The sequence below is a fragment of the Malurus melanocephalus genome, unplaced genomic scaffold, assembly GCF_030028575.1.
Source record: "Malurus melanocephalus ecotype Western Australia unplaced genomic scaffold, MMel_1.1 scaffold_115, whole genome shotgun sequence".
NCBI lineage: Eukaryota > Metazoa > Chordata > Aves > Passeriformes > Maluridae > Malurus > Malurus melanocephalus.
The window spans coordinates 73,958-99,928 of NW_026623347.1; the positions used below are offsets into that span (position 1 = coordinate 73,958).

Genomic DNA, 25,971 nt, shown 5'->3' on the forward strand with positions numbered 1-25,971 from the left:
AGAGTTGGTAAAAAAGTGACACATTTTGCAATATGAGGGGGTAGCACTTTTTCTGCAGCCCAATTCTCTGGTGGCAAAAAAAGGGGGAATTTTCTGGTTTGCAAATCAGCACCAATTCTAAGCAATTCTATTTCTGAAGCAAATGAACACAATTTGCTTCTTTTTCTAATACGTGGGCAAAGAAGAGGTGACATTTAAGAAGGATTCAGTCTGGCTCAAGTGGGAATGGCGAAAATGAGTGGAAAATTTTACTCAGGAAAAGTAAGATTTACTTGGAGCTGACGAGAAGACACCTGTGCCTGCGCTTGACTTTTCCTAAACGTCCCATTTTGGTGCTATCAATAGGATGGAGTGATGCAGAATGCAATATTTTGCCCACACACTTTCTAATTTAAATAGCCACTGATTAATCCCAAAAGGTGGATGAAGTCTGGAGCAGGAAGAAACAGAAGGATAACCAAGGAACTTTGCTATGAGTAAAGGGACTTCTCCCTTTATTTTCAAGCACTGTGCTCTGCAGCAAAATTTGAGTTTGGGGCTGTTCATGGGTGCTGCAGGTTCTTTTCTCTATGGTAAAGTGCTGCCTCTTGCCTTGCAGAGATGCTCAGTCACCAGGGTGAGCCCAGAACCCTCAGCAGGGGTTCATTCAGAATATTTGGCTGCCTAAGGCACCTTCCCTCCTCCCYTTTCTCCCCAGAACTCACAGCTCCCACCCTAAAGACATCCCAAACATCCTTCCCAAGCACTGCCCCAGAGGGTGCAGCTGATCCTGATGATGTCAATGCCACTGTTCAGCCCTGCCTGTACAGCAGACAAAGATTCTCCATTTATTTTCCTGGAGGAGCCACACTCCCCCATGGAAAATATCTGCTCCTACAAGCTGGAGCATGAGAGCATCCRCCCATGTTCACTAAAGACCCCTTTGCTTAGCAAGAAATATTTTAGGCCCACAAGTGCAGCAGTGAGATTAATTAATTTGGTTTATTATCCATGGCAAGTCCTGGCAGCAGTGGCCGGTCCCTGTCCCTGCACACGACAGGGGGTGCTCCCCACACGACTGGGGGTGGCTTCACCAGCCCCGTGGGGCTCTGAGAGCTGTGCCTGTGCCACTCACCACACCCAAAMGCAGCAGGGAAGCACTGGCAGCTGCCAGCCTCAGCCTCAGCCTCAGCTGAGTGCCCGAAGGACAAGAGGAAGCTCTGCTCCAGGTGAAGATCCGGGTATGTTTAACATCCCAGCCTGAACGCTCCTTCAGCCCTGGTGACTGGAGAGACAGGACCTSGGATCCTTCCAAGTGGCATCTTAAAAATGAGCTTGGGATGAAGCCTCCACACCTGCAAAGCAGCACAGGATTCTTCTAGGAAGCCTCTGCTCAGCTGGCTGCAACCATCTAAGTGCTACCAGCTCCTCATCCCTTGGTTTGTATCCATTTATCGGCCTCACGATGCTAAACTGTATTTATAAATACAAAATCTGTTAGGACTGAGAAGGTCTGAAGCACATACTGGTTTTGAGATTTTTATTTCAGGAAAAGATTAAAGAATTAAAATAGGAGCTGCCCTGCTGACAAGAAGAGTTGAATTCAAGAAGCTGGTAAAAAAGGAGCATTATATGCATTGAGCACTGTGCATTTTCAGTCAATATTGGCTCTACTTTCTACTCTAGTTTCCTTTGACTAGGAAAAGGGAGTTTCACATGCGCACAGACCCTGGGATACACGGGATTCAATGAGAGGAAGGGAGTAACAGCAAAAAAAAAAAACAAACCAAAAAAAAAAGAGTGCTGGGCTTGATCTAACAGAGGCAAGAAAGTGATCTTACAGCTCGGCCCCTGGAACACCAACTCGGACCAGCAGCGAGACGGGAGCGAGGACGCGCCGACGGGGCCGGCTCGATGGTGCACTTCAGTAGCTGCAGCTCCCCATCCATCCATCCATCCATCCATAACCACCTGGGCAGCCACCAAAGCTGGCCGGGCTTCGGTGGCACCTACATTCAGGATACGGCACAGTCACGGGCCAGGAGAATCACTTCTTGTGTCCTTCTCCAGCGAGATGTCCGTGTGGCATCTCCAGGCTGCGGCCGCCAGCACGGGCTCGCTCTCCCCGGCGGTTTCCCCCGGGCTTTCCCCCCTTGTAGGTGCAAGTAATGCAGTCGAGATCAATGGTTAGGTCAGGCTCCCGGTGTGCTCTGAGCACTGGGTCTCTAGACAGCAGTAAGAGCTCGGTCTGGCCGACACCACCCAGGCCCTGCTCGCTCTTCCCGACAGAGCTATAGCTTATTAACAGGCTACTGAGCCTTAATACTGACACTTAGTGTAATGGTTTACAGTAAAGAAAGGATTCTCCTACAAAGCGCCAAAGAGAGGGGGGGAAAAACCCCACTCCAATCCCTTCCTCTCTCTCTGTCTCAGAGTCTTTGGAGCATCTCACAAGCAGGGAAAGGAGCCAGGGAGGCGAGGGGAAGCACCGCCACCGCGGCGCCGGGTCCYGTCGGGGCGTCAGGACGAACGACAGCGAGGACATCGTAAGGAACGASAGACAAACGGTGCTGGTGCTGTGCTGCCTCAAGCTGGGAGGTGCGCGTGGTCAAGCGGAGCGGGGAGAACTAGTCTTTCTTCAAGTCCCTGGATTCAAAAAGCTTCAGGCGTTCTTGCACAGTCAGGCCTTCCTTCAGACTCTGGGAGAGACAAAAGACAGAGAGCGTTGGGGCACGGGCGGGCGTCCGGCGCGCGGGGAGGGAGCGATGCTCAGGCAAAGGAGACGTGGCAGTGAGGAATGGGCTCCTTGGCGGAGGATTAGTGGGACATGCTGAGAGAAAACACACRGTTATGGAGGGCATTACTGGCRCCTCGAGACAGGGTGAGATTGCAAYGAACCAGGCGACGAACCAGAAGCGAATGAGAGGCACATCATGCTGCAAGCGGGATTAGCTGACTCGGGAATGGCCCCTGGAGCTCACGGGGCAGGGCTGGAGGGGGCAATTCCTRCGGAGGGAGCCCCGGGATGCTGAACACGACCCACAGGCTGGTCCTTCCCTGCCTCCTGCACTGCTGCGGCACCGATGAGGACACTCCTGGCTCCGCTCTAGGCAGGATTTGCTCAAAAAACCCTGGGAACTGGTGTGTGCTGCCAGCGACCATCCCACCCCTTCTCTCACCCCACCCGGGGACTCTCCCAAGCCAAAGCTGCCTTGGCTGCCCAGGGTTAGACAGAGAATCCTAAATGCTGTTCAGCTCTGGCAGGCTCYGATGGCTGATCCGATTCAGATGCAGCATCCAGATTTCAAGGCACAACTCTCAGCTGGCCAGCAGCATTTGGAATTGTGAAATCCACCACCTACACGTGGGGACTCAGCACAGCACTGAGAGGGGCAGAAACCCAGGAACAAAWTGCCTGACTCCTGTAGGGCAGCTTTAACCTGAAACCAGCCTGAGGGAACAGACAAGCATAATGMCAGCCTCCCTTCTTCCTACAGCCCCAAACCTGTGGCATGAGAAATTCAGGTGAGCAAGGCATTAGTGGTGTGYTGTCCCTGTGGATGAGGAGGCACAGCCACCCCCTGCCCCTAAAAACAGCCCCCAGAGCCAGGGTTCTGCCCCTCTGCCTGTCCCCACCCCACAGCTCTGCCTGCCAGCCTGGTCCTTGGAATATGCAAGGAATTCATGCTGCAGCTGGAACGTTATTCGCTCACAGACCAAGACTTGGCCCTTCAAAGGCACAGACTGGAGAGATGAAAACCAGCTCTATGAGGAAAGCCTGAGGATTGTTCGGTCTGGAGAAGAGAAGGCTCCAGGGAGATCTCAGAGCCTCTTCCAGTGCCTAAAGTGACTCCAGGAGMGCTGGAGAGGGACTTTGGATGAGGGCCTAGAGTGACAGGACAAGGGGGAATGGCTTCTCACTGCCAGAGGGCAGGGTTAGATGGGATATTGGGAAGAAGTTCTTCCCTGTGAGGGTGGGGAGGCCCTGGCACAGATTGCTCAGAGAAGCTGTGGCTGYCTCTGGATCCCTGGAAGTGTCCAAGGCCAGACTGGAGAGGGCTTGGAACAACCTAAGATAGTGGAAGGTGTCCCAGCCCATGGCAGGGGGTTGGAGCAGGATGAGTTTTCATCCCTTCCAACCCAAATCATTCTGTGATTCCATGATYCCACTATCAGGCAACCACCTCCCCTTCTCCCTTCCCTTCCCTGGCCGTGGTGCCAGAGGACCATTCTATCACAGCAGCAGGTTGGACTTTTGGGCTGAGCTTTCCTTCCCACGTTTATCAAGGCAGGACTCCATGATAAACTTGCCCCAAGGCTGTGCAGATTCCCATGGTTACTGTATTTCTGGAAATGTTTTTCCTCCCACAGGCCCCCAAACACAGAGCAGCTTTGCCAGGCAGCACGGAAATGAAAGCACTGAATTGGATGGGATTTCCAAACGCCGTGTGCTCGCTTTCCAACGGGCAGCAGAGTCTCCTGGGATGCATCTCTGAGCACACATTTCCTAAAGGAAGTTTTCTTTGGGCCTCTTTAAACGGGAGCAGCTCGTGCATTCCASTTCTCACATCCGATTTCTCAGTGGATGGAAGGAGAGAGACACCAGGAATCATTGGACTGTTCTCCCTGATGGCACAAATTCCAGCAAATTCAGCCCCCGGGCACTCCCACAACCCATTTCAATGGCTGATGAAGTGAGACTAATGTAGGATGATATTTGTGACAAAGGGATCTTCCAACAGACTTCCTGGGGCTCTCCAGCCACCATGCTGGGAGCTCCCCTCTCCCAGCCTCCCCTTGCAGGTGCTCCCACCTCAGTCTTTGCTGTGGGCCAGGAAATTCACTACTGCTCCAGTAAATACAGATACCTGGCTCATTAGGATTATTCACTACTGCTCCAGTTAATACAGATACCTGGCTCATTAGGATTATTCACTACTGCTCCAGTAAATACAGATACCTGGCTCATTAGGGTCAGCCTTTCTCATCAGCTCCCTCCTCTTGCTGGATGAGTTTGAAAGCCTTGGAAGCTCAGGGATGGAGAGCAGGAGGAGGAGGTTACTGGGCAAGGAAGACTCTTGCTCAGGCATGGATCAGCCTGATGAAGCAGCAATTGTGGGTGAAGGAAATTAGGGYAGTCCAGGACATTCCCTCTGCAGCTGAGATGGCTAAGACCACTTTCCATGCTCCRAGCCATTGTGGGAACTACACTCAAAGGCATCCCTGACTATTCCTGCACCTGGGTAACAGCAACACAGGTTTTTCCTAYGGGACCTGGATGGGGCTGGAGTTTAGTCTGAGGCATGCAGAGTCATTCAGGCATGCACACTCAGTGTCCCACACTCTCAACACAGCAAACAGGAAAACATGCCCCACCATGTCCAAATTCTCTCCGTGAGGATGAGCTGTGTTGGTGAGGGTGGGAAGAGCAGGAAGACGAGAAAACCCATATTCCCCAGGGAAGAGGCAGAGAGACTGCATTTCACACAGACCTTGGGTGCACTGACTTTCCCTTCCCCTTCCCCTTCCCCCAGGAAAAGAATGAGCAGTGAATAAACCCATCAGTCAGTCATAAAGAGGGCTCTGGTTTGGCAGGGAGGTGTGAGCAGTGCATGCAGAGGTTGGGCCGCTCCCGTGGTGGCTGCGGCGCTGGGCGGTGCCGGTGTGTTTACCTACGTGGCAGGGAACCTGGACTCGGGTTCATTTCAGTTATCCCATGAGACCTGCTCAATAACGGACTGTTGAAGGAAAAAGCAAAATAAAACAAAAAACAAAAAACAAAAGAAGCTCATGAATCCCAAATGAATTGGCGCTGGCAMAGCCCCAGCCCCCCCGTCCCGCAGCGATGCCCTGGCACAGCCCCTGCTTCCTCTCCTCTCCTTCCCCACCAAGCAACACACATGGGGATCACACAGGAAGTGATCTGAGTTGAAGTGGTGAAGGGAAACCCAACATCASAGTGGCCCAGCAGCTCTGGGCTGCCCTGCAATGTGCAGGAGTGTCTCTGTGTTCACTGGGCACAGAGCAGGTGCCCTGAGCTGAGGAGCTGCAAGGACTCAACCACTTCAAACATCAGCACGAGACACCAGGTGAGAGGCAAAGCAGGTTTGCTCATCTGAGCTTCCTCCCAACTGCCCTGTGTCCAATGCCGACTCCTGATCAGCATTATTTTACCCTTCCTTATCCCTGCGGTCCCACATGATGTAACTGGCTGCCAAGGAGAGCTTGGCACAGCATCACTGGGCTTTGGGATCAACAGCAAGCAAGAAGGACCACAGAAGCACAGGGCCATCTGCACCATGTTCACACACAAGCAAAGCGTGTGTTCAATATGCCCAGGACTGAAGCGTTGCWACTACACATAGACAAAAAACCTTGCAGTGATCAACACTAAAACTAGGATGGTGTGCACATCTCCACCTAAATTTCAACTTAGGAAAAGAGGGAGCAGATACTGGGATARTCCTCCTGTGAAAGACCAAAGAACAGGGTAAACTTCAGCCTGTTTTCCAACCAGGGAGCAGCTTCATGCCTCCATCTGAGCAGAGTCCGCAGTGGGGGAGCAGGCCCTGCCTGGCTGCACAGTAAAAAACCATCCAGGCTAGCACTAGTGGCTGGGAAATTCTCAGTTTTCTTCCCCTGCCCATTTCTTCCCACTTGGGATCCCCACTGAAGAGAAATGCTGGGCATTCCTCATTCCCATCCCACTGGGAAGGACATCTGAGCTCACCTTTGACCTGATATTCCTTAGTTGCCGGCTAACACTGGATCTGTCTTTCTTCAAGAAATCAGGGTTGCTTTTTGATTTCATAATATCTGGGAAGAAGCAAAAGAAGTGGGATTAGCCTGATGCCCACCTGCAAAGACAGGGCCTGGGGCTCTGCTCTGGGAAGTGCCCCTATGAGCCCAACTTGAGCAGTGCTGCCCTAAGGGCAGAGGGGGCTTTTGGGCATCCCTGCATCACGAGGTTTTCCTGATGCAAAATGCCAGAAGGCTTTCAAAGCCCATCAGCTTTGGGGTGGAARGCCAAGTCCTACACTCAGACCCGTTACTGCACAAGGGTTTGTACTCCAGGATTCCCGTGTTAGCCCGGGACTACTCAGAGCTGCTGGGGGAGGACTGACCATATCCCGAYACAGTGGTGTTCACAGGGGATTTCTCTCCCTGAGCTTCTGTGGCTGCTTTCAGCTGCTCTTTCAACCTGCTGATATCACAGTCTGCCTTGGCCTTGACGATGCTCAGCTCCGTGTAGATGTCTTTGTACTTGTCGCTGGCGTATTTCTTATCCTGGCAAGGGAACAAGAACAACCCGATGGAGCCAGACAGACAGCTGGAGCCGAGGGGTTTGTGGATGCACTCAAGAGGAGCTTGGCAAATGCTGACGGAAGAAGAGCCGGCAGCGGGAGAAAGGCTTGGCTGGGGCAGCACACACCCTCGGAGCTGCTTCCAACAGCGATACGGGACTACGGGAATGGAGACAGGCAGAGAGCTGAGAGCCAAGGGCGAGCACACAGTGCTGCCCCTCGGCTACAGGATTGTTTGTGGCTTTTCATTTTAGGCAAGAAACAGAATTCAAGAAGAATTCCCAGAAATGGCTTTGGCTCGTCCAGAGCAAACTAGTTGCATCGCTGCAAGGCTGGGTAGATCTCTAACASTGATTGTTTGTGCCATTTAAATCTGAACTGATGTGGCAGAAAATGGGGAAATCACGCTGAAAGGGATGTTTTCCCACACTGGGGTAAGTCCTAAATTGATACATGGAGTGCTTTACTGATGACACCAAAATGGGTATTGAATTACATTCAGGGGAAAAATTAAATATGGCTTCAAATATGGGTGTAAATGGGCTGAAATCTAAGCACAGACATTCAGGAGCAGAGCACAATAAGAGGATTTGCAGAACCACCCCTTGCATTACCCTCAGTGCCGTCTGCAGCTCATCTTTGAGGGAGCTGATCTCCTGCTTCAGGTACTGGATTTCGGATTCTTTGACCCGCAGCAGGACCTGTGGGAACAAAACCAGCATATTTGCACCCAAACAGACACAGTGTGACACCTGCTGCAGCCAAGGGCTGGAGGCTCAGSCCTGTGTCAGCATCACAAAGCCTCTGGTCCACCTGCTCTTGTGCTTGTCWCAAGAAAACTCCTCCTGGATCTCTTGGGAACTTGCCCAAGGTTGCAGTGCKGCTGTGCTCCCCGCCCACCCCAGTTTCTGCATGGATTTCTGCATGGATTGGACCCTGGGGACAAGCAGGAGCTGCAGAAGGAAGAGTGAGTGTCTGGCTGGACACAGTGAGAAGATGAGGACTCCAGCATGTCCTGGCCCCATGCAGTCCATGATGACAGCGCTGACCAGCCACGACACCTGACTGGGGGACAGATGGCAGTGACACACTCCCAGGCTGTGACACACTCCTGTGGTACAGTCATCATACCCACCCCTGTGCCCTCTGCACAGCTCACCTCCAGCTCGTAGGCGTCCTTGCCCTGCGTGAGAGGCGACCCAGCAGCCTCTCCCCCGCCCTCCCCGGTCAGCAGGGTCCGCAATCGCGTGATCTCCGCAGCCAGGCGGTTATTCAGCTCCTGGAAGAGGAGGAGAGCCRTTGTGGGAAGGGGGAGCACGGCCACGGCACAGCACGGAGCCCCCCTGGCCCGGGCGGGGACCCTCACCTGGTTGTGGGCGTTGAGCTCCTGGTTCTCCCGCTGGCACTGGCGGAGGGCCTGCCTCTCAGCCTCCAGCGCCTGCGCCAGGTGGGCGTTCTCCAAACACTTCTGGGAATACTGCTCCGACAGCACCTCCAGCTCCCGCTGCACCGACTGCAGCTCCTCCCTGCRGAACACACAGGGCTGCTGCCTCTCCACACACACACACACAGCCCCATTCCCATTCTTCTGCTGCATCCCAGGGCAACCCAACAGGGAGATAAGCACCAAGGATGAGGATGGCATATTCTCTTTGGGAGAGACTGATTCTCTATTTGGGTAAAAACTGTTCTGCTCAGTTCCCACAGGAGGACAGCACTGCCATGGAAAGCTCAGCGCTTCCACCTCGTCTTTTGAACAAACCTGCTGCTGCAGATGCATGAACAGCAGCACTGGCTGCACACCTGCTRCTTCTGGGGACCATAAAGCAGCCATTGGGGGTAATGTGGGGACATCAACCTGGAGTCTGAAAGRTTATAGGCAACCAGGAGGCTCTGATGGATGCAGCTGGGTCGGGAACAAAGGGAACAAGCCCCTGCAATAACTCTGAACTCAATGCCAAAACCAAATGGGAACGAAGGGTCTCCCACACACATGGTCACCTTTCAAGATGCCAACAGAGAGAGGACAGTGATGTTCTTACAGGTACTGCCTTCGGAGGGCCTCGATGTCGGCGTTGACGCTGCTGATCTGGGAGCGCTGGGATTTCTCCAGCTCCCGCTCCAGCTCCTCCCGGTGCGCGTTCTTCATGGCTTCGATGGCTGTGAGGGGCAGCATCGTGTTAGCACCCTGCACTCTCCACCCATGGGTGAGGTTTTTTAGGTTTTTTTTCATTTTTTAAAGGAACAAAATCAGAGTCATCCCCGCAAACTTCCCATGGGTTCACAGCCCCTTCAGTCTGTGCCGCAGCTGCAAAGRGGCTTCTGYAAATCCCACTTTGTAACAGARTCCCARTGATTGTCCAATTCACAYATTRTTYCCTGGACTGTGRGACTCCTGATGCAGAACCCCTMAACTCCAGTGTGTTAASATTCCCTGGGGCACTGAAGAATCARTTCAGTGTGRAACTGGCAATAAATGAACCACAGGAATGACTAATGCCTTTCTGAGTTGGAATGGATCAGAATGTGCAACAAAAACAGGGGTACCAAGCATGAAGAAGGACCAGGAAATGGGCACCAAGACCYTTCCCATTTCCTTGTGCAGCCCTCCAAGCCCTCATCCCATCCCTGCTCTGCTGTCCAATGGAGMAAACCCCATCCCTGTGTCCCCATCCCCATGGAGCTGTCTCCCTCTGGTACCTGAGATGGTGGCAGCCGTCTCCTCTGCCAGCAGGCGATCCTTCTCCTCCCGCAGCTTCTCCAGCTCCCGCTGGTGCTGCCGCTGCAGGTCCTCGATTTTCTTCTGGTGCGTCTCCTCCATGGCTGCAAAGCCCCTCTCACATGTTGCCTGCAAAGGGAGGAGGGCAAGGGGTTGGTCCAGGAGTGCTGGGCCGGTGCCACTGTCCCAAGTGGCGGTGGGTGACCCCACCAGGAGCCACAAGCCAGCGGGCAGGTCAGCTCCCAGCTCCAGCACACATCTTCTCCTTCCCCAGCCACGGAGCAGGATGCACCTCACAAAGGTCAGGGCTTGTCCTGCAGTCACTCAACCCCTGACATTTCCAGGGAAAGGGATGCACAGGGTAGGTCTAGGGGCAGACCTGGTTGGGGAATGCAAATTTATGTCAAAAAAAACAACCAAAAAACCCTTTCTGTGCCCCTTCTGCTCTTTTCAATSCATGTTTTTTTCTGCTTCTGCGTGGAAAAATGACATGACAGCAACAGGGTCTTAATTCCCAACCAAGTATCCCTGCAGGGACAACTACTCGCTAGGAAAGAACTCAGGCCAGGACACAGGAGCAGCAATTTGGGGACCTGGGATTCACCAGGAGTGAGGTCCTGAACTCCTGCCTGGTCCTTCTGCCCCCAGCACAGCCCCACTCGTGATTTTGCAGCAGACAAATGCAAACGCCTGTTCCCAGCTCAGCTGCCAGCCCAAGCACATCGGGATCCCGGACGGACACACGGCTGCAGGACACGGACAGGACCAGCAAAGCCACAGGCAGCCCCAAGCCATGAGGGAAGAAGGGRCACACACTGGGGACAAGGTGCTGAGCCCCATCAGACAGCTTGGGACAAGCCTGATGCCAAGCACAGCACAGGGCTTTTCCCCTTGAGGACACAGGCCAGCTTTATTCCCTGATTTCAGTGGATCCCTTYTGGATTAACACCAGTGTTTTCTGCRGAAAGTGAGAACTGTCACCTAGGAACCCCTGAGACCCCACAGGGAATTTTAGGGGGACAAATTTACTCCCCCAGTGGCAGAAGTGCTCAGGACAGTCTAACACCACTGACCCTCACTAACATACACCCCTTGGCATCATTTTGTTGGCTAATGAAACCTATGCCTAATCCTCATTCCCAATTTTCAGCTTTGGTGTTTTTTTCCCTCCCATTTAATTTTTAATCCTGAGGCATTCTTCACTTTCTCAGCCTTGTTTGGCTTTTTTTTTTAAACTCCTAACTCAGTGCCAGAACCTGCCTGGACTTGGCTGTGGCACAGAGTAGCCCTGCAGGATTCCTCATTACACCCAGAATCATAGAATATGCTGAATTGGAAGGGATCCACAAGGATCATGAAGTCCAGCTCCTGAAACACCTYTAATTTTGGAAGAAAAAGGTGCACACTGCTTCACAGGCCTGGCTGTAGATTCACTATTTAATGTATTGTAAATGCATTGCCGTAAATCCATATGTACAAACCAGTATCTCATAGAATCCCAGAATGGTTTGGGTTAGAAGGGACCTTAAAGCCCATTTCACTATTGAAACTATTCCACTCCCTGACACAAGCAGGGACACTTTCCACTATCCCAGGTTGCTCCAAGCCTTGAACCTGGCCTTGGACACTCCCAGGGATGGGGCAGCCACAGCTTCTTCTGGGCAGCCTCCCTCACAGGAAAGAGTTCCTAATATTTAATCTAAGTCTTCTCTCTGTCATCTTAAGGCCATTCTCCCTTGTYCTGTCGCTCCATGCTTTTTTTGTCRAGTCCTTTCCAGCTCTCTTGGAGCCCTTCTAGGCACTGGAAAGGGCTCCAAGATCATCCTGGAGCCTCCTCCAGGCTGAAGAGATACTTTTGTGCTACTGATGTTACATTCTCTGTCAGGTTCTGAAGAGAACAATGGAGCACATTTAAGCCTCTAATTTGGGCAGGTTTCCAATCGCCTGGTTGGCTTTCTGACCACTGCTTCTTAATTCCRATGGGATTCAGCAAAACTACTGCTCTCTCCAGGCTAAAACCAGCTTATAGCTGGGGCTGAGCCATGYCTTTACCCCCAGCTCAAATGTGTGSTGGATTTTGTRGCTGGAAGCAAGCTCTCCCACATTTTTCCTGATCCTTAACRGCTASTGCTCTGTGAAAGCCYCCCCAGCACAGCCTCTACATTGCTRCCCCTTCACCTTCCTGTTCAACCTGGCAGCCTCCCTTGGTGCTGCCAAAGTCCTCCACCACCCTAAACTCACCTCCAAACTGGGAATGCTCTCCTATGAAAAGCAAGCCACCAAACGCAGTTTTTTTCAGACGCTGGATGATTTCAAACGAGTTTTACAGCCAGTCTGACTGGTGGGGCGATTTGAACKGTGGCATTTCATTGCCAGTGGGTTTCTCTGCACCTCACCTGGGTGTCCCATAACTGTGCACTCTTTTTTGTGTACAGAATCACTGTGTTCAACACCAGTGTGGCCCTCACAGCCTCCTGCAGAGGAGCTCTGCTTTGCTACAGAATTTGGCATCTGTTTGCAGCTGCTTTCCCCAGGAACATACATTTTGAGAGCATCAAGTTTCCATTTCATCCTGCATTTYTGAAGGCAGCAGAGACAGACTGGAGATTTGATCAGATTGGGAAAGACAGAGTTGAGGAATGCTTTTAAAGGGAAGTAGCAAACAAAATATACTGTGTTGGGTACAAGGAGAAACACTGTGGYCCTGGTGTTGAAGGAGAGCGTGATGTTACTGAGCTACTTTGGAACTCTCTCTCCCTCTCCATGCAAACAYCACCTCCAGAAATCCACCCTCCCAAGCCCTCAGCAATGCATTTAGAATACCCCAGCATGGAAGAAAAGGATACACCATGCTTTACAGAGGCCTGGCTAACACTTTGGGGCTTTTTTCAGCACACTGGCCCTTTTGGGGGATGTCCCTTGGCTCGGCAAGCAAACCCCGGGACTGCACGCRCCCTCCCGCACACTCAGCAGCAGAAAGCAGGAAGTGTTAAACATATCAAGACCTTTAGGTTTTCAAAGTCTTTCTGGTATTTTTCCCTCAAAGTGGAAGCGTTCCCCTCCAGATGTTTGTTCTCCAGCTCGTCCCTCATGACGTTCATCTGGGCCTCCAGCTCCTGGATGCGTTCCCTCAGGCCGTGCATGGAGTCCGGGTCACTGCCGGGGTCCTGCCCGGTGCCACCCGCCTCGCCGGCCACCCAGGTGTCCCCAGWGCCCGGGGCCACCGCAGGGGACACCTCTGGGTGCTGCCTCTGGTACTCATYGAGGGTCTCCTGCAGGCGCTGCAGGTTCTGGCTGTAGTGCTCCTGCAGYGCCTGCAGCTCCTCGCCGTGGATCACCTGCAGCTCCTTGATCTTGGCCTGGAACTTTTCCTCCAGCGTTTGCATCTGCTCCAGGTGATACTGCTCCATGTTCTGCTTGTCGCGGACGATAGCATCCAGCTGGTTGAGCCCCTCCGTCCTCTCGGCCTTCAGGGCATCCTCTGTCCTGTTGAGCTGCTCGATCACGTTTCGGATCTCCTCCTCGTAGCGTCCCTGCAGCTCGCTCAAGCTCTTGCTGTGTTTATGCCCTTCCTCCTCCAAGAGYCTCTGCTGGTTTTCCAGCTGGGACACCTTTGCCTTGAGGTCGGCGTTCTCCCTCTCCARCACGGCGATCACCTCGCTGTACTCGCCCTGCTGCTTCCTGAGCAGCTCCTCATACTCGTCCCGCAGGACAGACACAGTCTTGACACGCTCCTGGCACAGCGCATCCATGCTCTGCAAGGATTCCTTGTAGGATTTCACCTCCCTCTCGTGCTCCAGCCGCACTTTGCAGGCGGCGTAACAAACCTGAGCCTGAACAATGGCATCGTGGACTAACAGAGACGAATACCGCTCCAGATCTCCCATGCACGAATGGTAGGAAAGACTCTGGGATATCTTCAGGAGCTTCTGACAGTCTCTCRTGGCCTCCTCAGGAGGCAGAGAGAGTAAGGCAACAGATATCTCCTTCAGAACACTGGATTTGTCCTTTAGTTGCTGGGCAAGATCTTCCTGAATGGAAACAAGGGCTTCACTACTACGGTCTGGTGCGCTGCCAGTCTCCTCCACCTTGGCTAATTCCTGGCACGGCACCATTTGGAGACGGCTCCCRTCCCAGGAGATCTGGGCTCTTTCTGAAGCATCTTTCTGTATTTCAAGTGCTTCAGAAATCTGGTGCATAACTCTGTCAAACTCAGGAGTCCTGTACGATTTGATGATCTCCTCCAACATGCATTTGTGCTGYTGGAGAGCTGTTTTGGTATTGTGGAGCTCTTCTTCGATTGTTTTTAACCTCTGATGGAAAGATTCTCTCATTTTCTCTGCGACAAGCCCGAGTTCTGCCTTGATCAATGTAGCATCTGCTACAGCACTGAGAAGACATGGGGAAAAGCCTGAACTTGTTTCCGTTTTACCCTCAGCTTCTCCTTCTCTAGTGCTCAAGTGTGCTCTCAGCTCCTCCACCTGGCTCCAGAACTCCCCTTCCAGCAGCAGCTTTTTAGATAGGACACTGGCCAAATTGACGGCCGTATGAGAAACACTTGCTGGCTCCAACAAAACCACCTCGGCTGTTCCCTGGATCTCTCCCAGAAGCTGGGCTATCTCAGAGCTTGCATTTTTCAAAGACTCTGCTATTTGGTTGATGAGGGAGGCTTCAAATGCCACCCTCTCTGAGAGCCCTCTCAGCTGGCTGGCATCAAACACATCCACTYGCTGCTCCTCGGAGACGTGCTCCTCCTCTCCCAAAACCCCTCCTTCTGGAGCGGGGCTTTCYGTGGTGAGGCTTTCACTCTGCTGATACTCCGATGGGACTGGCGCYCCACTCAAGGCTTGAATTGCATTTGATAAGGTTGTTTCCATGCTGGACAGAGTGACAAGGAATAAATCACCCTCATTTTCCTTGTCTGATTTGGGCCAGGATCTTAGCTGCTCCCTGCACTTCTCTAAGCAAGTCAGCGCTTGATCGTTTTTCATCTGGAAACCTCCCAGCTCGCTGACGTGACTTTCTATGAGCTTGAACTTTTCCTGCCTCTCGCTCTCCAGCTGTGAGATCAAAGCATTGACTTGGGACAGGCTGGTCTGAAGCTGTTCCCGCAGCTGGGACTCCGTGCTGGCCCACTGATGGTGGAGGGCGATGAGCGTCTCCTGGTTATGGCCGTGCTGGCTTTCGAGCTTCATSGTCACGTCTTTGAGCTTTTCCTCTGTAATATACAGTTTGGTTTCCAGGGAATGGATGATGGAGAGATAAGTCTCAGAGTCGCTCGTCCCTGATGAGGGGTAACCCAGAGTTGGCTCTGAGGACATGCTTTCTTCAGACAGAGATCTGTCCTGGCTCGTGTCTGAAGAGGTACTGCTGGTCCAGTTTTTCTCTGATCCATCCGGATGGATGTATTTTTGACACTGGATGCTYGAGAAACGAATCCTTTGCCTCTTGGCACCCATGATTCCTACATCAGGCTTTGTTAAGGCTTTCTGAACCAACTCTTGGTCCTGGAGCTCTACAACTTTAGATGGGGARCCAAATTCCTCTGCTTGCCTGTGGCTAGTCTCAAGAACCTCATCYTCCTCCTCCTTCAGTGCATAAGTCAGAGCTGGGACATCCTGAGTTTGCAGAGCCTGCCCCAGTTGGGATGGATGACTTTCATCAGCCTCCAGACTGGGGCCAACATCTTCTGCCTCCTCAGCACATGGACCTGTGCCCACACTAGCTAATTTCTTTAAAGCCTCCTCCTTGGCYTTTAGCTTTACTTTAGTCTCCTCTAAACTGCTATCTAAAGCAACCATTTTAACCAAAGCCTCACTGAGATCTTGATCTTTCTTCTCCACAATTCTCAAGTGCATTTCCTTAACATGTCTCAGCTCTTCTTCTTTCTCTTTCAGCACCTCCTGCACCCCCCGGAACTGATCTGACACCTCCTCGAATGACTGCTCCAGATTGTGGTAGTTGGTCTCTTCCATTTTCAACTTTGCCTGTAGCTTTGCAACTTCATTATCAGACTCAGCCACCTGATTCATGAGCTCGTGGAACCGGCACTTGATCTGATCCCTCTCATTTTCGAGCTCCTTGATGTGCTCAGCGAGTTTTTGGATGCTGGCCTCYTTCATGGCCAGCTGCTCTTCCAGCTGGTGGACGAGCTCACTGCCTTCGAACTTGGCACTCAGCTTCTCCTTCTGCAGAATCTCCATTTGCTGCTCRCTGTTCTGCAGCTGGTTCTCGTACTCGTTGGCCTTGTCCTCCACCTCCTTCAGGCTCCGTATCAAAACCTGCTTCTCCCTCTCGCAGCTCTCCAGCAAAGCCTCGTAGTTCTTCTGCAGCTTCTCCTCCATGAGGACCCGCGTCTGCTCGCTGGCGTTGAGCTGCCCGCTGAGATCCGCGATCCTGTCCTGCAGCCGCTGCACTTCCTTCTGGTGGTCCCGCTGCAGAGCCTGCTGCATCTCCAGGTCCCGCAGCTCCTGGGTCTTCTCCAGCAGCAGAGCCTCCGCGTTCTTCAGCTTCTGCTCGCTGGCTTTCAGCTGGGAGCTGAGCGCGGCCTCGCCGTGCTGCCACTCCTCCAGCTGCTCTTTGGCTTTCTCCTTCTCGCTCCTCAGGTCGCTCTTGAGCTTGGCCAGGGTCTGCTCCTTGATGGTGAGCTCGGCCGCCGCGTTACTGAGCCTCGCCTGCAGGCTCTGAATCTCGGCCTCGTGGTGCCGGATCACGTCCTTGGCCTCGGCGTAGCTGCGCTTCAGCGACTGAATCTGCTGATTGATCACCTCTTGACGCTGGCATTGGGCTTCCAGCTCGCTTTGGAGGTCTTGGTTGACTTTGTGGAGCCTCTGCCAGGCACCTGATGGCGAGGCGGCCACCTCGGTCTTAAAAAAATTGATTAAATACTAGATTAGTAACACTCTTGGCTCTCCCTTCTGAGTGTCACACCTCTGGCCAGGCAGGCCATGGAAAAGTTCCTCGCAGCGACTTGGCTGCTACCCACTGCTCCAATTGGGATGATTTGTTCTTGGCACATTTTGGGCTGTTCAACCAAACTTTTTTTTTTTTTTTTTTTTTTTTAATGAGCAACAACTGCTTTCCAGTAACAGAAAACACTGACCACGACATCAAAACAGCTGTACAGTAACAGGCTAAAAGGAAAAAAAATAAACCCAAACTCAAACAGAACCAAAACAACAATGAAAAAGAAACACCAGCAGTAAAACGGAGACAGACAGACAAGAGAAAAATGCGACGGATGAGGAGGAGGAGATGGAACAAGGTGGAGGAGAAAGGAACTGCTTTTTTTTAGCGAGTTTGTTTGTTTGGTTGTGAAACAAAAAGTGCACAGTTCAGGTAACACAGTCCTACCAACCAGAAGCAACAACAGAAAGTGAGGTGACAGCAAATGACATCACATCCCACCCAAACGCAGGGCGACGGGCCAGCCGTGGTGGCGATGTCATTTCTGTGCCTGCCAAACAGGATTGAGCGGCTGCTCATCACACTAGAGAGATGCTGTTATGCTAAAGCTTAGGGCTAGGGAGGATCTAATTTCTCTACCTGCAAAATAAAATAAACCAATAAAGGACAAAATGAAAAGCCCRACAAGTGGAGGGAGGGAAAAGGTGTGATGAGAATGTAAAATGAAAGAAACCAACCTTTGTGAGATTCAAACCAAAGCAATGGAGCATGCAAAGAGAAAACTCACAGAAAGCGTCATGCAAAAGGCGACAGAAATTATGTATCTTTAAAAAAAAACATACACAGACAGGAAGAGGCGAGAGAAGCACAGCGTTTAGGAATTTGGCCTGCCTTGCTGTACTCTGGTTGCTGATTAAGGAAAGCCCACAGATGTGACACTCAGTTATGTTAAGTTAAATTTCATGCTTTACACCAAAAACATGCAAGAACACCCGCCCGGGACAGGTTAGTATGTGCCCCCTCCCACCCCCCGTGGCCTGAGCTGGGGGATGTCTCCAGCCCATCTGCCAGGAGCAGGAGCTCCTGGTGTTCCTCCCACTAGGGATCAAGGTTAGGGTGCTCCGTCCCGAGGAAGCTCAGAGCGACAGAGGGGTTACACGAGGCCGGAGAGGCTTCGGTGCACGGCACATGCATCRGGATGGGGGTGGCTCAGCGCTGCCTCACGGAACAGGCAGTGCCTGGGGGTCTGTGCAGGGCTGGTCAGGCTGCCAAGGSGGGATTGGTGCCTCCCAGGCAACTCAGGAGGGGTGGGCTTGGCAGCAGTCAGGCTGCCATCAGCCCTCCCCATAGACAACGCGGGAACCTCCCCAAAAACAGTCATGATGGGGGTCAGGGCAGCGGCATATGAAATTGAGAGGGTTTGTCCAAAAAATGCTGTGATGTTTGTCTGCAGTCTGGGGCTGCACAATCCCCCCAGCGGCTCCACTCCCTCCACCCCAGAAGGGCTTGGTGGGGTTACTCCCTTCTACAATAGGACTTTAATCCCTCTGGCTCCCAGGAAACACAAGGGAAATCCCCAGAACAATTAGACTGGAGCAGGCAAARGCCTCCAACCTTTCCAAAAACCCTCTCCAACTTCAAGGTCCAAGTTTGGGTCACTGCTCACTGCAGCTCAGCCCCTCTGCAGGCTTCCCCTCTTGCCACCCCTCCTCATATCGAGGTGCTGTGGCCAACTTCAATCTGATGGTGGATTCAGCATCCAGCTTTTATCCCCATTCCCTGATTTTTCCAGGCTTCAGGCAAAGGGAGGTCGGATGCCTCTGCCCCAGGGAAGCGGGAGTTAGTTACTCTTCCAGCACTGCCAAGTGAAAATGGAACTCCTCCAAGCAGGCACTGTCAGCTCGGAGACACCAGAAATGAATTAATTACTCCTCCTGGGAGATCATGGGCAAGGAAGGCAAGATGTCCCCCTCCCTGGGTTGGCTCCGCTGCCTGTGCAACTTCTTCAGGGAAATTTTCCTGTGAGAAATAAGGATGCAAGGTTTGGCATCGACAAYGGGTTTGCTGCCACGGGAGCGCAGCGTGCACGCACGGCCACTTCGATCCACAGACAGCTTGGTCAAGCAGATTTGAGCTCAAAATACTGCCCCTGCACAGAACAGGACTGTGGACCCATAAGAGCAGCCAGAAGCTGCCCTGCAGGTGCCACGACTCCTCTGAGCATGGACAAACCCAGAGGAAGGGCTGGGAAAAGCCTGCTTTGTTTRGAGGAGGGGGAAAGGTTTCCCCAATGACCATCCTGTCTCTTTGGACAGATCCTCCAAAACTCATTTCTAGGCTTTGGTAAGGAATGGCATCTTGTGACAGAAGAAACCACCAAAGTGATCCAAGACARCAGATCAGCCCGGTGGAAATCCCAGTCTGGCTGGAGGGAATGTGCCCGGGAGATACATCATCTGAATGTCCTGTGTTTGCCYGTGTAACGGGCACACAAAATCCCCAGCCAGGAGCAACTGGCTACAGGATGCTTGGACAGCCCTGTGTGCACCCCACTGGGRCACAGAAAAGGGGAAACAGCTGTTGCAATGGCAAACACAGTATGGGATGGATCAGAGGTGGACTTGGCTGAGGTCCCATCTGTCTGGCTGTGTTCTGTTTCCCCTCGGGAATGCTAACAGGTAATGCTACCTTCCGTTCCATCCCAGATCAGAGGTTTCCATAAGCAATGACTCTGGTAATGCTGCAGAATTAGCCACGTTTGCAAGAAGGTCCAATCTCTCGGYACTCACTGGTGGTCACCCAGGATGTCCCCGTGAACACCCCAGAATGAAGCCCACCAGGGAACCCCCGGGCTCAGGGAAGGATCTCCTCCTCCCTGCTCTCCTACCTGCAACACGTAGCCCTCCCGGGCGCTCTGCTCCCGGCCCAGAGCCACTTTCAGCTGATCCTGCAGGTGCCGATTCTGCTCCAGGAGCTCCAGGGCCTCCTTCTGCTTCTGCTCCAGCTGGAGGGACACGAACAGAGACAGCGTCCAGGGAGTGGGCAGGGGGTCGGCCATAAGGAACAAGTAGCTCAGAGTGGGTACAGAGCAGAATGAACGGAGCTTTTGATGGCACTGCTGCCTTACTCTGCTCTGGGAAGTGGATTTCATTTTGCCAGGAAAAATCCCTCCCCTCTGAAAGAACTTATTTATGCAATAGTGTAATTCGTAAAGCTCACTGCAGCAAAGGATGAACGGCACCAGCTCGTGCCAGGCATGACCCTGGCAAATCCCGGCCCAGTTCAGCTCGGTRATATTCCTAGTTACTTCATGAGAAAAGGTTACCCCTTTCATTCCCACTAATACACCTTAATCCCAACTAACAACAACCTTTGTTATCCCAGGCACGGAACTCTTCCAAGTGAGCYGATTCTCCTCCTTTCTTTTCCAGAAATCTTAAGACTATTTCATGTAGGCTCCACAAAAAGGGAGCCTTTGTGGTGTGTGCTGCAACTCAACGCAGTTTATAACTGCAGACGCAAACCTCTATAGCTGCAGAAGCACAGAGGATTAGGAGCTTGAATGTGGAGTGTGGCTGATACACCTCGATTGCACCCAGCTCATCAGAGACAGCCTGGCTACAACCAACAGAAATCAGGCTGTGGTGGCTGGGAGGGGTAAGGAAAAAGCAGGCCATAAGAACAGCCCTTTCTGCATCCATGGGGAACATGAAATCTGCTGGCAGGGTTGAATGGGATGTGGATCTGTGCCCTGCCAGCTCCCCAAGGAATGTACAGCACCCCTACTACCTGCTGTTACAAAGTATGAATAAATCCAGCTATTTTAAAGCCTATCTCAGGCTTCTACAGTCAGCATAGTAGCCTGAAGGCCATTGTGGCCRGCAGCCTGCACCCTACACAACCCTTTACCTCCTTCTCCAGCAGCGTGGTCAGGTGCTGCTTTGCCAGCCCCTCTTCCCGGTCCTCGGTGTGGGCGAGGTGCAGGGGYGTGATGGGGATTTGCTTCTCCTCCCGCAGCGGGGTGGTCTCCACCTGGTGCCAGCGCTGCTCGATCTCCACGTGGACATTCTGCGGTTTGATGTCCGCTGGGACGGGCAGGATCCGGTCCACCTCCATCCTCAGTGCCTCCTCTGACCCTGCCCCRTCCACGGCGTCGATCATCTCGAAGCGTTTGCGCCGCTCCTCGCGCCGCCGGGCCCGTTCCCGCTCCAGCTCTCCCGGGTCGGCGTCAGCAGCTCCACTGTCCCTGGGGAAGGTGGCCGTGCCACTACCAGAGGAGTCTGCGGCGTTGGCACGCTCCTGCACCAGGGCCTGCTGGATGGGGCGAAATTCAGCCCAGTCAAAGGTCTTGGACCGTCCTTCTCGTCGGCGTTCCCGGGCACGGCTGCGTTTCTGCTCCGTGTCCAGCTCGGTTTGTTCCACATCCGGCTTCTCGCTCGGCTTTGGACCGGTCTCGAAGGAAGAGCTTGTTTTGCTTTTCTCTTCCGGCAGTGAGCTGCGAGGACAGAGAGAGGGTGAAGGGAAGTGTCAGTGGGTGCTGGAGATGGCCGTGCGCTCCCATGCATGCCTCGGAGAGCCGGGTGGAAAAGGGCTGCTGGAAGCCCAAGCCAATGCCACGTGGGTGCCCCCTGCCCCTCGGTCTCCCGTCGCCTCTCGGGCACAGGAGTTGCTGCTGCCCTTCCCCAGGTTGTGCTGGTGTGCAAAGCCTTGGTGCAAGCAGCCCTGGCTGCTCCTGGGACAGCCTGGCACCCAGAGAGCGCTGATCCCAACCTTGCTCCTCCTCAGCAGCCACACTGGGGCCAGTGACCGTGACAAGCAGCAGCCCATGGGCAAGGCAGCGACCCCAAACAACAGGTTCCAACAGCTCCTCCAGCATATCCCAGCTGGCATGGCCACAGTCACGTGCTTGGGGGAAGGATGCCACCAATCACCAGCCACCAGCTGGCTTCGGAGCTGTGGGGTGGAGAAGCACAGAGCAGCTCCCARAGCCTTGGGAAACAAGGGCAAGGCTTCCCTTGAGCTTGAAAAATTATTAAATGGGTCAAAAACTTCTCCGTGCCACTATCTGCACTGAAGGCACAGACCTCCCCAAGGCACCCAGCCCTGCAGGCAGCATGGGCAACCTCTGGCACCGGGCAGCTCCCTGATATGGACAGGGGTCAGTGCAGCAAGGAGAGTGAGTTATTCAACACATCATGGAAATCACTGAAAACATCAATTTCTCAAGCAAGGAATGATTTTTAGCGCTGAGTTAGAGGGTGGTGGGTTGAGGGGAGAGACATACTCATCATACTCAACAAGCAGGGAAAGTTAATAGGGGAAGGCAATACCATTTCGAACCTACAGATAATCCATAATGCAGCATTAGCTTATTAAATACAGACATGCCAGCCCTGTAACATGCAGATCAAAATTAAACCAGAAAACAGCAGTATGCTAAGTCTGGGGAGSAAGCCAGTCCTGAGGGAGTGGTGGGCACTTGCTGAAGCCTCTCTGCTACCCAAAGCTCCCAAGATRCCTCCCAAGGCACAGTCCTGCTGCTCAGACTGGCTCCTGGCTCTCCCTGCTTACAGCACAACCTCCACAAGCTTTCTGCAAGAGCTAGAAAGCAGCTCACTTGGCCCTCCACTGCAGGCTCTGACCCATGGGACCACATGCATGGGGAGCAGCAGCAGCAGCAGCAGCAGCATCATAGCTTCTCCTGCCTCAAAAACACACCCCAGGCCCCCAGCCAAGAACCTCATAGATGTGCATACGCCCAAAACAAAGGATGGAGCAGAAGAGATGGCTCTGTGTGGGCTAGTATCTTCCGATGAACTGTCATCCACCAGCAARCCACAGGCTCAGTAGAGCAGGGTTTCGAGAGATTCTGACAGTTACAGGCTAAAACCAGCTCAGAGATAATTCCTTCTTCAGCACTTGCAGCTAATAAAATAAACCCAAAAGGCACGATGATGAAATGTCACTGCTCCTCACCCATGATATTGCACGACTCCAAAGCCAGGCTCTCAGTCTGGAGTCAGTTAGCGATTACAGCTRCATTTTAAAGTAAAGCAGGGATGAGACTGAGTCTTAAAATGGAGAAGAGTATTAGGAAAAAACTGGGGGTCCTGGGGCACCCCAGATGGTGTTGGGACACAGAAATTATGGTGATTTAAATCTCATGCAGAGGAATCTTGGCATTTCTAGAAGTGACATCTCTCACGAGCTCATTTCTCCTCTGCTGCTTTCCAAAGGGCACTGGATGTGTGTCAGGGAGCAGAGGGATGGCCGCTGGGAACGAAGTGAAGACACTCAGAAGGTTGACCCAAAGTTTCTCATTTCATCTCTTGCAAGTGCCCCATGGCTATTAATTCTGCTCAAACATTTCACATCTCCTCCACCACAGACAAATTAATTCATATCACACAGGAAGGGGGAGTCTTTGCCTCCCAATGGTATTTATAGGTCAAAATAAAAAGGTTTTTTTTAATAGGGATGGGTATGGGAGCGGTGCAAGCTGCGAGCCGAGCACGCTGTGGCAAGAAGCACACAAAGGTTGCAGGGAACTGGGGAGCACTGGGGAACCCAGCCTCACAAGAGCTGTGAGCTGAACATGGATCCAGTGCTGAAGCAGCCACWTTATTTCGTGGAGGGTATTTTCCATTTGCCCCATCATCATTAGCAGACTGTAATTAGTACCTCTGCAGATTGCAGGGCACTGCTGAGGGCAGGGAGCAGTGCAGTAYCTGCTCCCCATGATGGGTGCTGACACATGCAGTGATCTAAACAGTCATTAGGGCTCAAGAAACCAAGGGAAGGTGTGTTTGGCTCGGTGGAGCCACGGCAGTGGGTTAATGAGCCGTGGCAAAGGGCTGCAGGAGTGTGCAGGGTGGCACCATCCCGGGGTGGGTGAGCACYGCTGCCATCCCGGCACACCCAGCACAACATCCCGCCCTCCTGCTCCCTGGCCACACTGTGCCAACAGYTGGCACCCTCCACCGTGAGCCCTGGGCAGTGTGTGCTCCGGCCTTCCAGCAGCCCCCTTTGCCAGCCACTCCYGGGTGCGGGATGGAATGGCATCCCAAAGCCAGGCAGGATGGGCTGGGACACCCCAAGCTGCTGCCAAGGGCTGCCAGGCAGGCACCAGTGAACACAGCCCTGCTCCCCACACAGCACAGGACTCCTCAGCAGTGGCAACAACCCACGCCAGCTCCGTGGGAAACGACWGAAGCACACACATCATTGCCTTTCCCCAGCTCAGGACTGATTCACGGTCTGTTTGTGCAGTGTAACATGATACTGCCCAACTGGGACCTGCGCCTGGACCCTCAGAGGGAAAGCCAAGTGAAACCACTTTGTGTGGGCTCGGAGCAGGTGCAGACAGTGAGCACAGGGCTATTGTGCTGCAGTAACCTGTGAGCAACCATAAATACATCTGGATCTTAAAGGCAGAGAGGTCCCCTCAAATTTCCTGGGTCTTCATCTTCRTATCTAGTCACATCGGAAGATACCAGTGTGGGGAAATCAAGGGTCAAGACCAGGTTGCTTCTTCCCTTCTCTCTGGCTTTTATTTAAAGGAAAAAAAAATAAAGAAAAGAGGGGGAAGAAAAGAAAGAAAAATAAATGGAAACTGCAGGACTTCCCATCCGAGGTGCAGAAAAGGAGGAGCATGCAGTGAATCACGAGATATACAAACCACAGAACGTTAATACAGGAGAGAACACAGTTTTCCAACCTGGGCTTCAGCACGGATAGTTTCAAAGAGAAGTTTTTCCTGGGATTGCATGGAAATCAAACATACACAGGAGTGAGGAGAGAGGCGGCTTCCCCGAGACCCCCGCAAGATCCACCAGAGCTCGGGCAGGGCTGGGAAACAGTGGCTGAGGGCTGAGCAAGATGGGGAAGGAGAGGTTGGAGCATTTCCAGATCAACAGCACTGAGTGAGAGGAGCCATTCCATCAACATAGGGATAAACCTGGCAAAAATCCGCTGGCTGCAGCTACAGTAAGGACAGGAGACGGAGTTAGCGGTGTGGCCGTGTCCACGCAGCCTGTAAAAGGTGGCCTGTACCAGTGTGGCCAGCACAGTCAGCTGTGAGGAGGCCAAACACCCTGTACCCACAGCCAGAAGCGCCCACAGAAGGTACTCTGTGACGCAGGGGGTCCCTTCCTCTGGCACCGATGCAGGAGGAGACACCAGCATTACTGAAGCGTAAGGGAAACGAGCTGCAGCAGCTTTCTGGAARACCAAAAGAGGAGGGAAGGCGATTTGCTGGCTGGAGTTTAAGACACACCAGAGCCAAACAGCTTCTAAACTGAACCCTGGGCTCCTGCTGCTGTGACCCGCAGCGGGGCTGGGCAGCTCRTGCTGAACAGTAGCCAGAGGAAAGGGTGAACCCAGCCACAACTGAATCCAAGTGGTTTCACAATACCTGGTGGGAATCCAGAGGAGCCTTGATATAGGAACAGTATTTCATATTCCTATGCACAAATTAAGACCACATTTTCAATCCTCTCTGAAATTTGCACACATAAGAATAACTCAGCATTATCAACGTCCCCACAAAGTGTATCCAAATTAAGCTCAGAGAGATGTGAGAATRAGCTGCAGCTTCCAGGAACAGACAGGCTCAGAAAGAGGAAAGAAAAGGGATGAGGGACGAGTTACTCCCACACAGCACACCACACAAGTGCAGGGTGTTCTCCAGCCCTCCCTTACCTTGTTACATCGGGAGCGGTGGTGGGGCGAACGTGYTTCATGATGGTCTGGATCCAGTTGCGGCGAATGCCCGACGTCATGGCAGAGAGGGTGAACTCCCCTTCCTTTGTCTACGGACAGAAAAGGAACAGCTCAGAGAAGGTGACTGCACCCACCAACAGCTTCCCAACTCACCAAGACCACCCTGCACCTATCCCCGAGCCCCCCAGTGCTGGAGCACTGTTGGTTGGCCACATGGAGGTCAAAGCCAGCCCCTCCGTCCCCCAGCATACTCCCAGTGGGAACTGGCATATTTCATCAAGCAGGCTAATTCTACCATAGGTGAGACCCTCAAGCTGTGACAAAACCTTCCTTTGCCCCCTT

At 52.9% G+C, this 25,971-nt stretch overlaps 1 protein-coding gene across 10 annotated transcripts in view; it reads right to left on the reverse strand.

Annotated features, from left to right (window-relative positions):
- Positions 1-1,504: 1,504 nt before the first annotated feature.
- Positions 1,505-25,971, reverse strand: part of MPRIP (myosin phosphatase Rho interacting protein) — a 72,750-nt gene continuing 48,283 nt past the window's right edge. For 6 of the 10 annotated variants that reach the window (XM_057369774.1, XM_057369769.1, XM_057369767.1 and 3 more), the window contains 12 exons: positions 25,609-25,718; positions 20,818-21,403; positions 19,796-19,912; positions 13,008-16,868; positions 9,984-10,131; positions 9,326-9,443; positions 8,650-8,809; positions 8,443-8,562; positions 7,898-7,984; positions 7,104-7,266; positions 6,710-6,795; positions 1,505-2,678 (listed from right to left, as the gene is read on the reverse strand). In XM_057369774.1, coding sequence (XP_057225757.1) covers positions 2,607-2,678; positions 6,710-6,795; positions 7,104-7,266; positions 7,898-7,984; positions 8,443-8,562; positions 8,650-8,809; positions 9,326-9,443; positions 9,984-10,131; positions 13,008-16,868; positions 19,796-19,912; positions 20,818-21,403; positions 25,609-25,718 — 5,628 coding nt within the window. In that variant the 3' untranslated portion in view covers positions 1,505-2,606. Of the gene's footprint in view, positions 2,679-5,651; positions 5,718-6,709; positions 6,796-7,103; positions 7,267-7,897; positions 7,985-8,442; positions 8,563-8,649; positions 8,810-9,325; positions 9,444-9,983; positions 10,132-13,007; positions 16,869-19,795; positions 19,913-20,817; positions 21,404-25,608; positions 25,719-25,971 lie in introns of all 10 variants that reach the window. The other 4 variants (XM_057369770.1, XM_057369771.1, XM_057369776.1 and 1 more) reach the window with 4 other exon arrangements.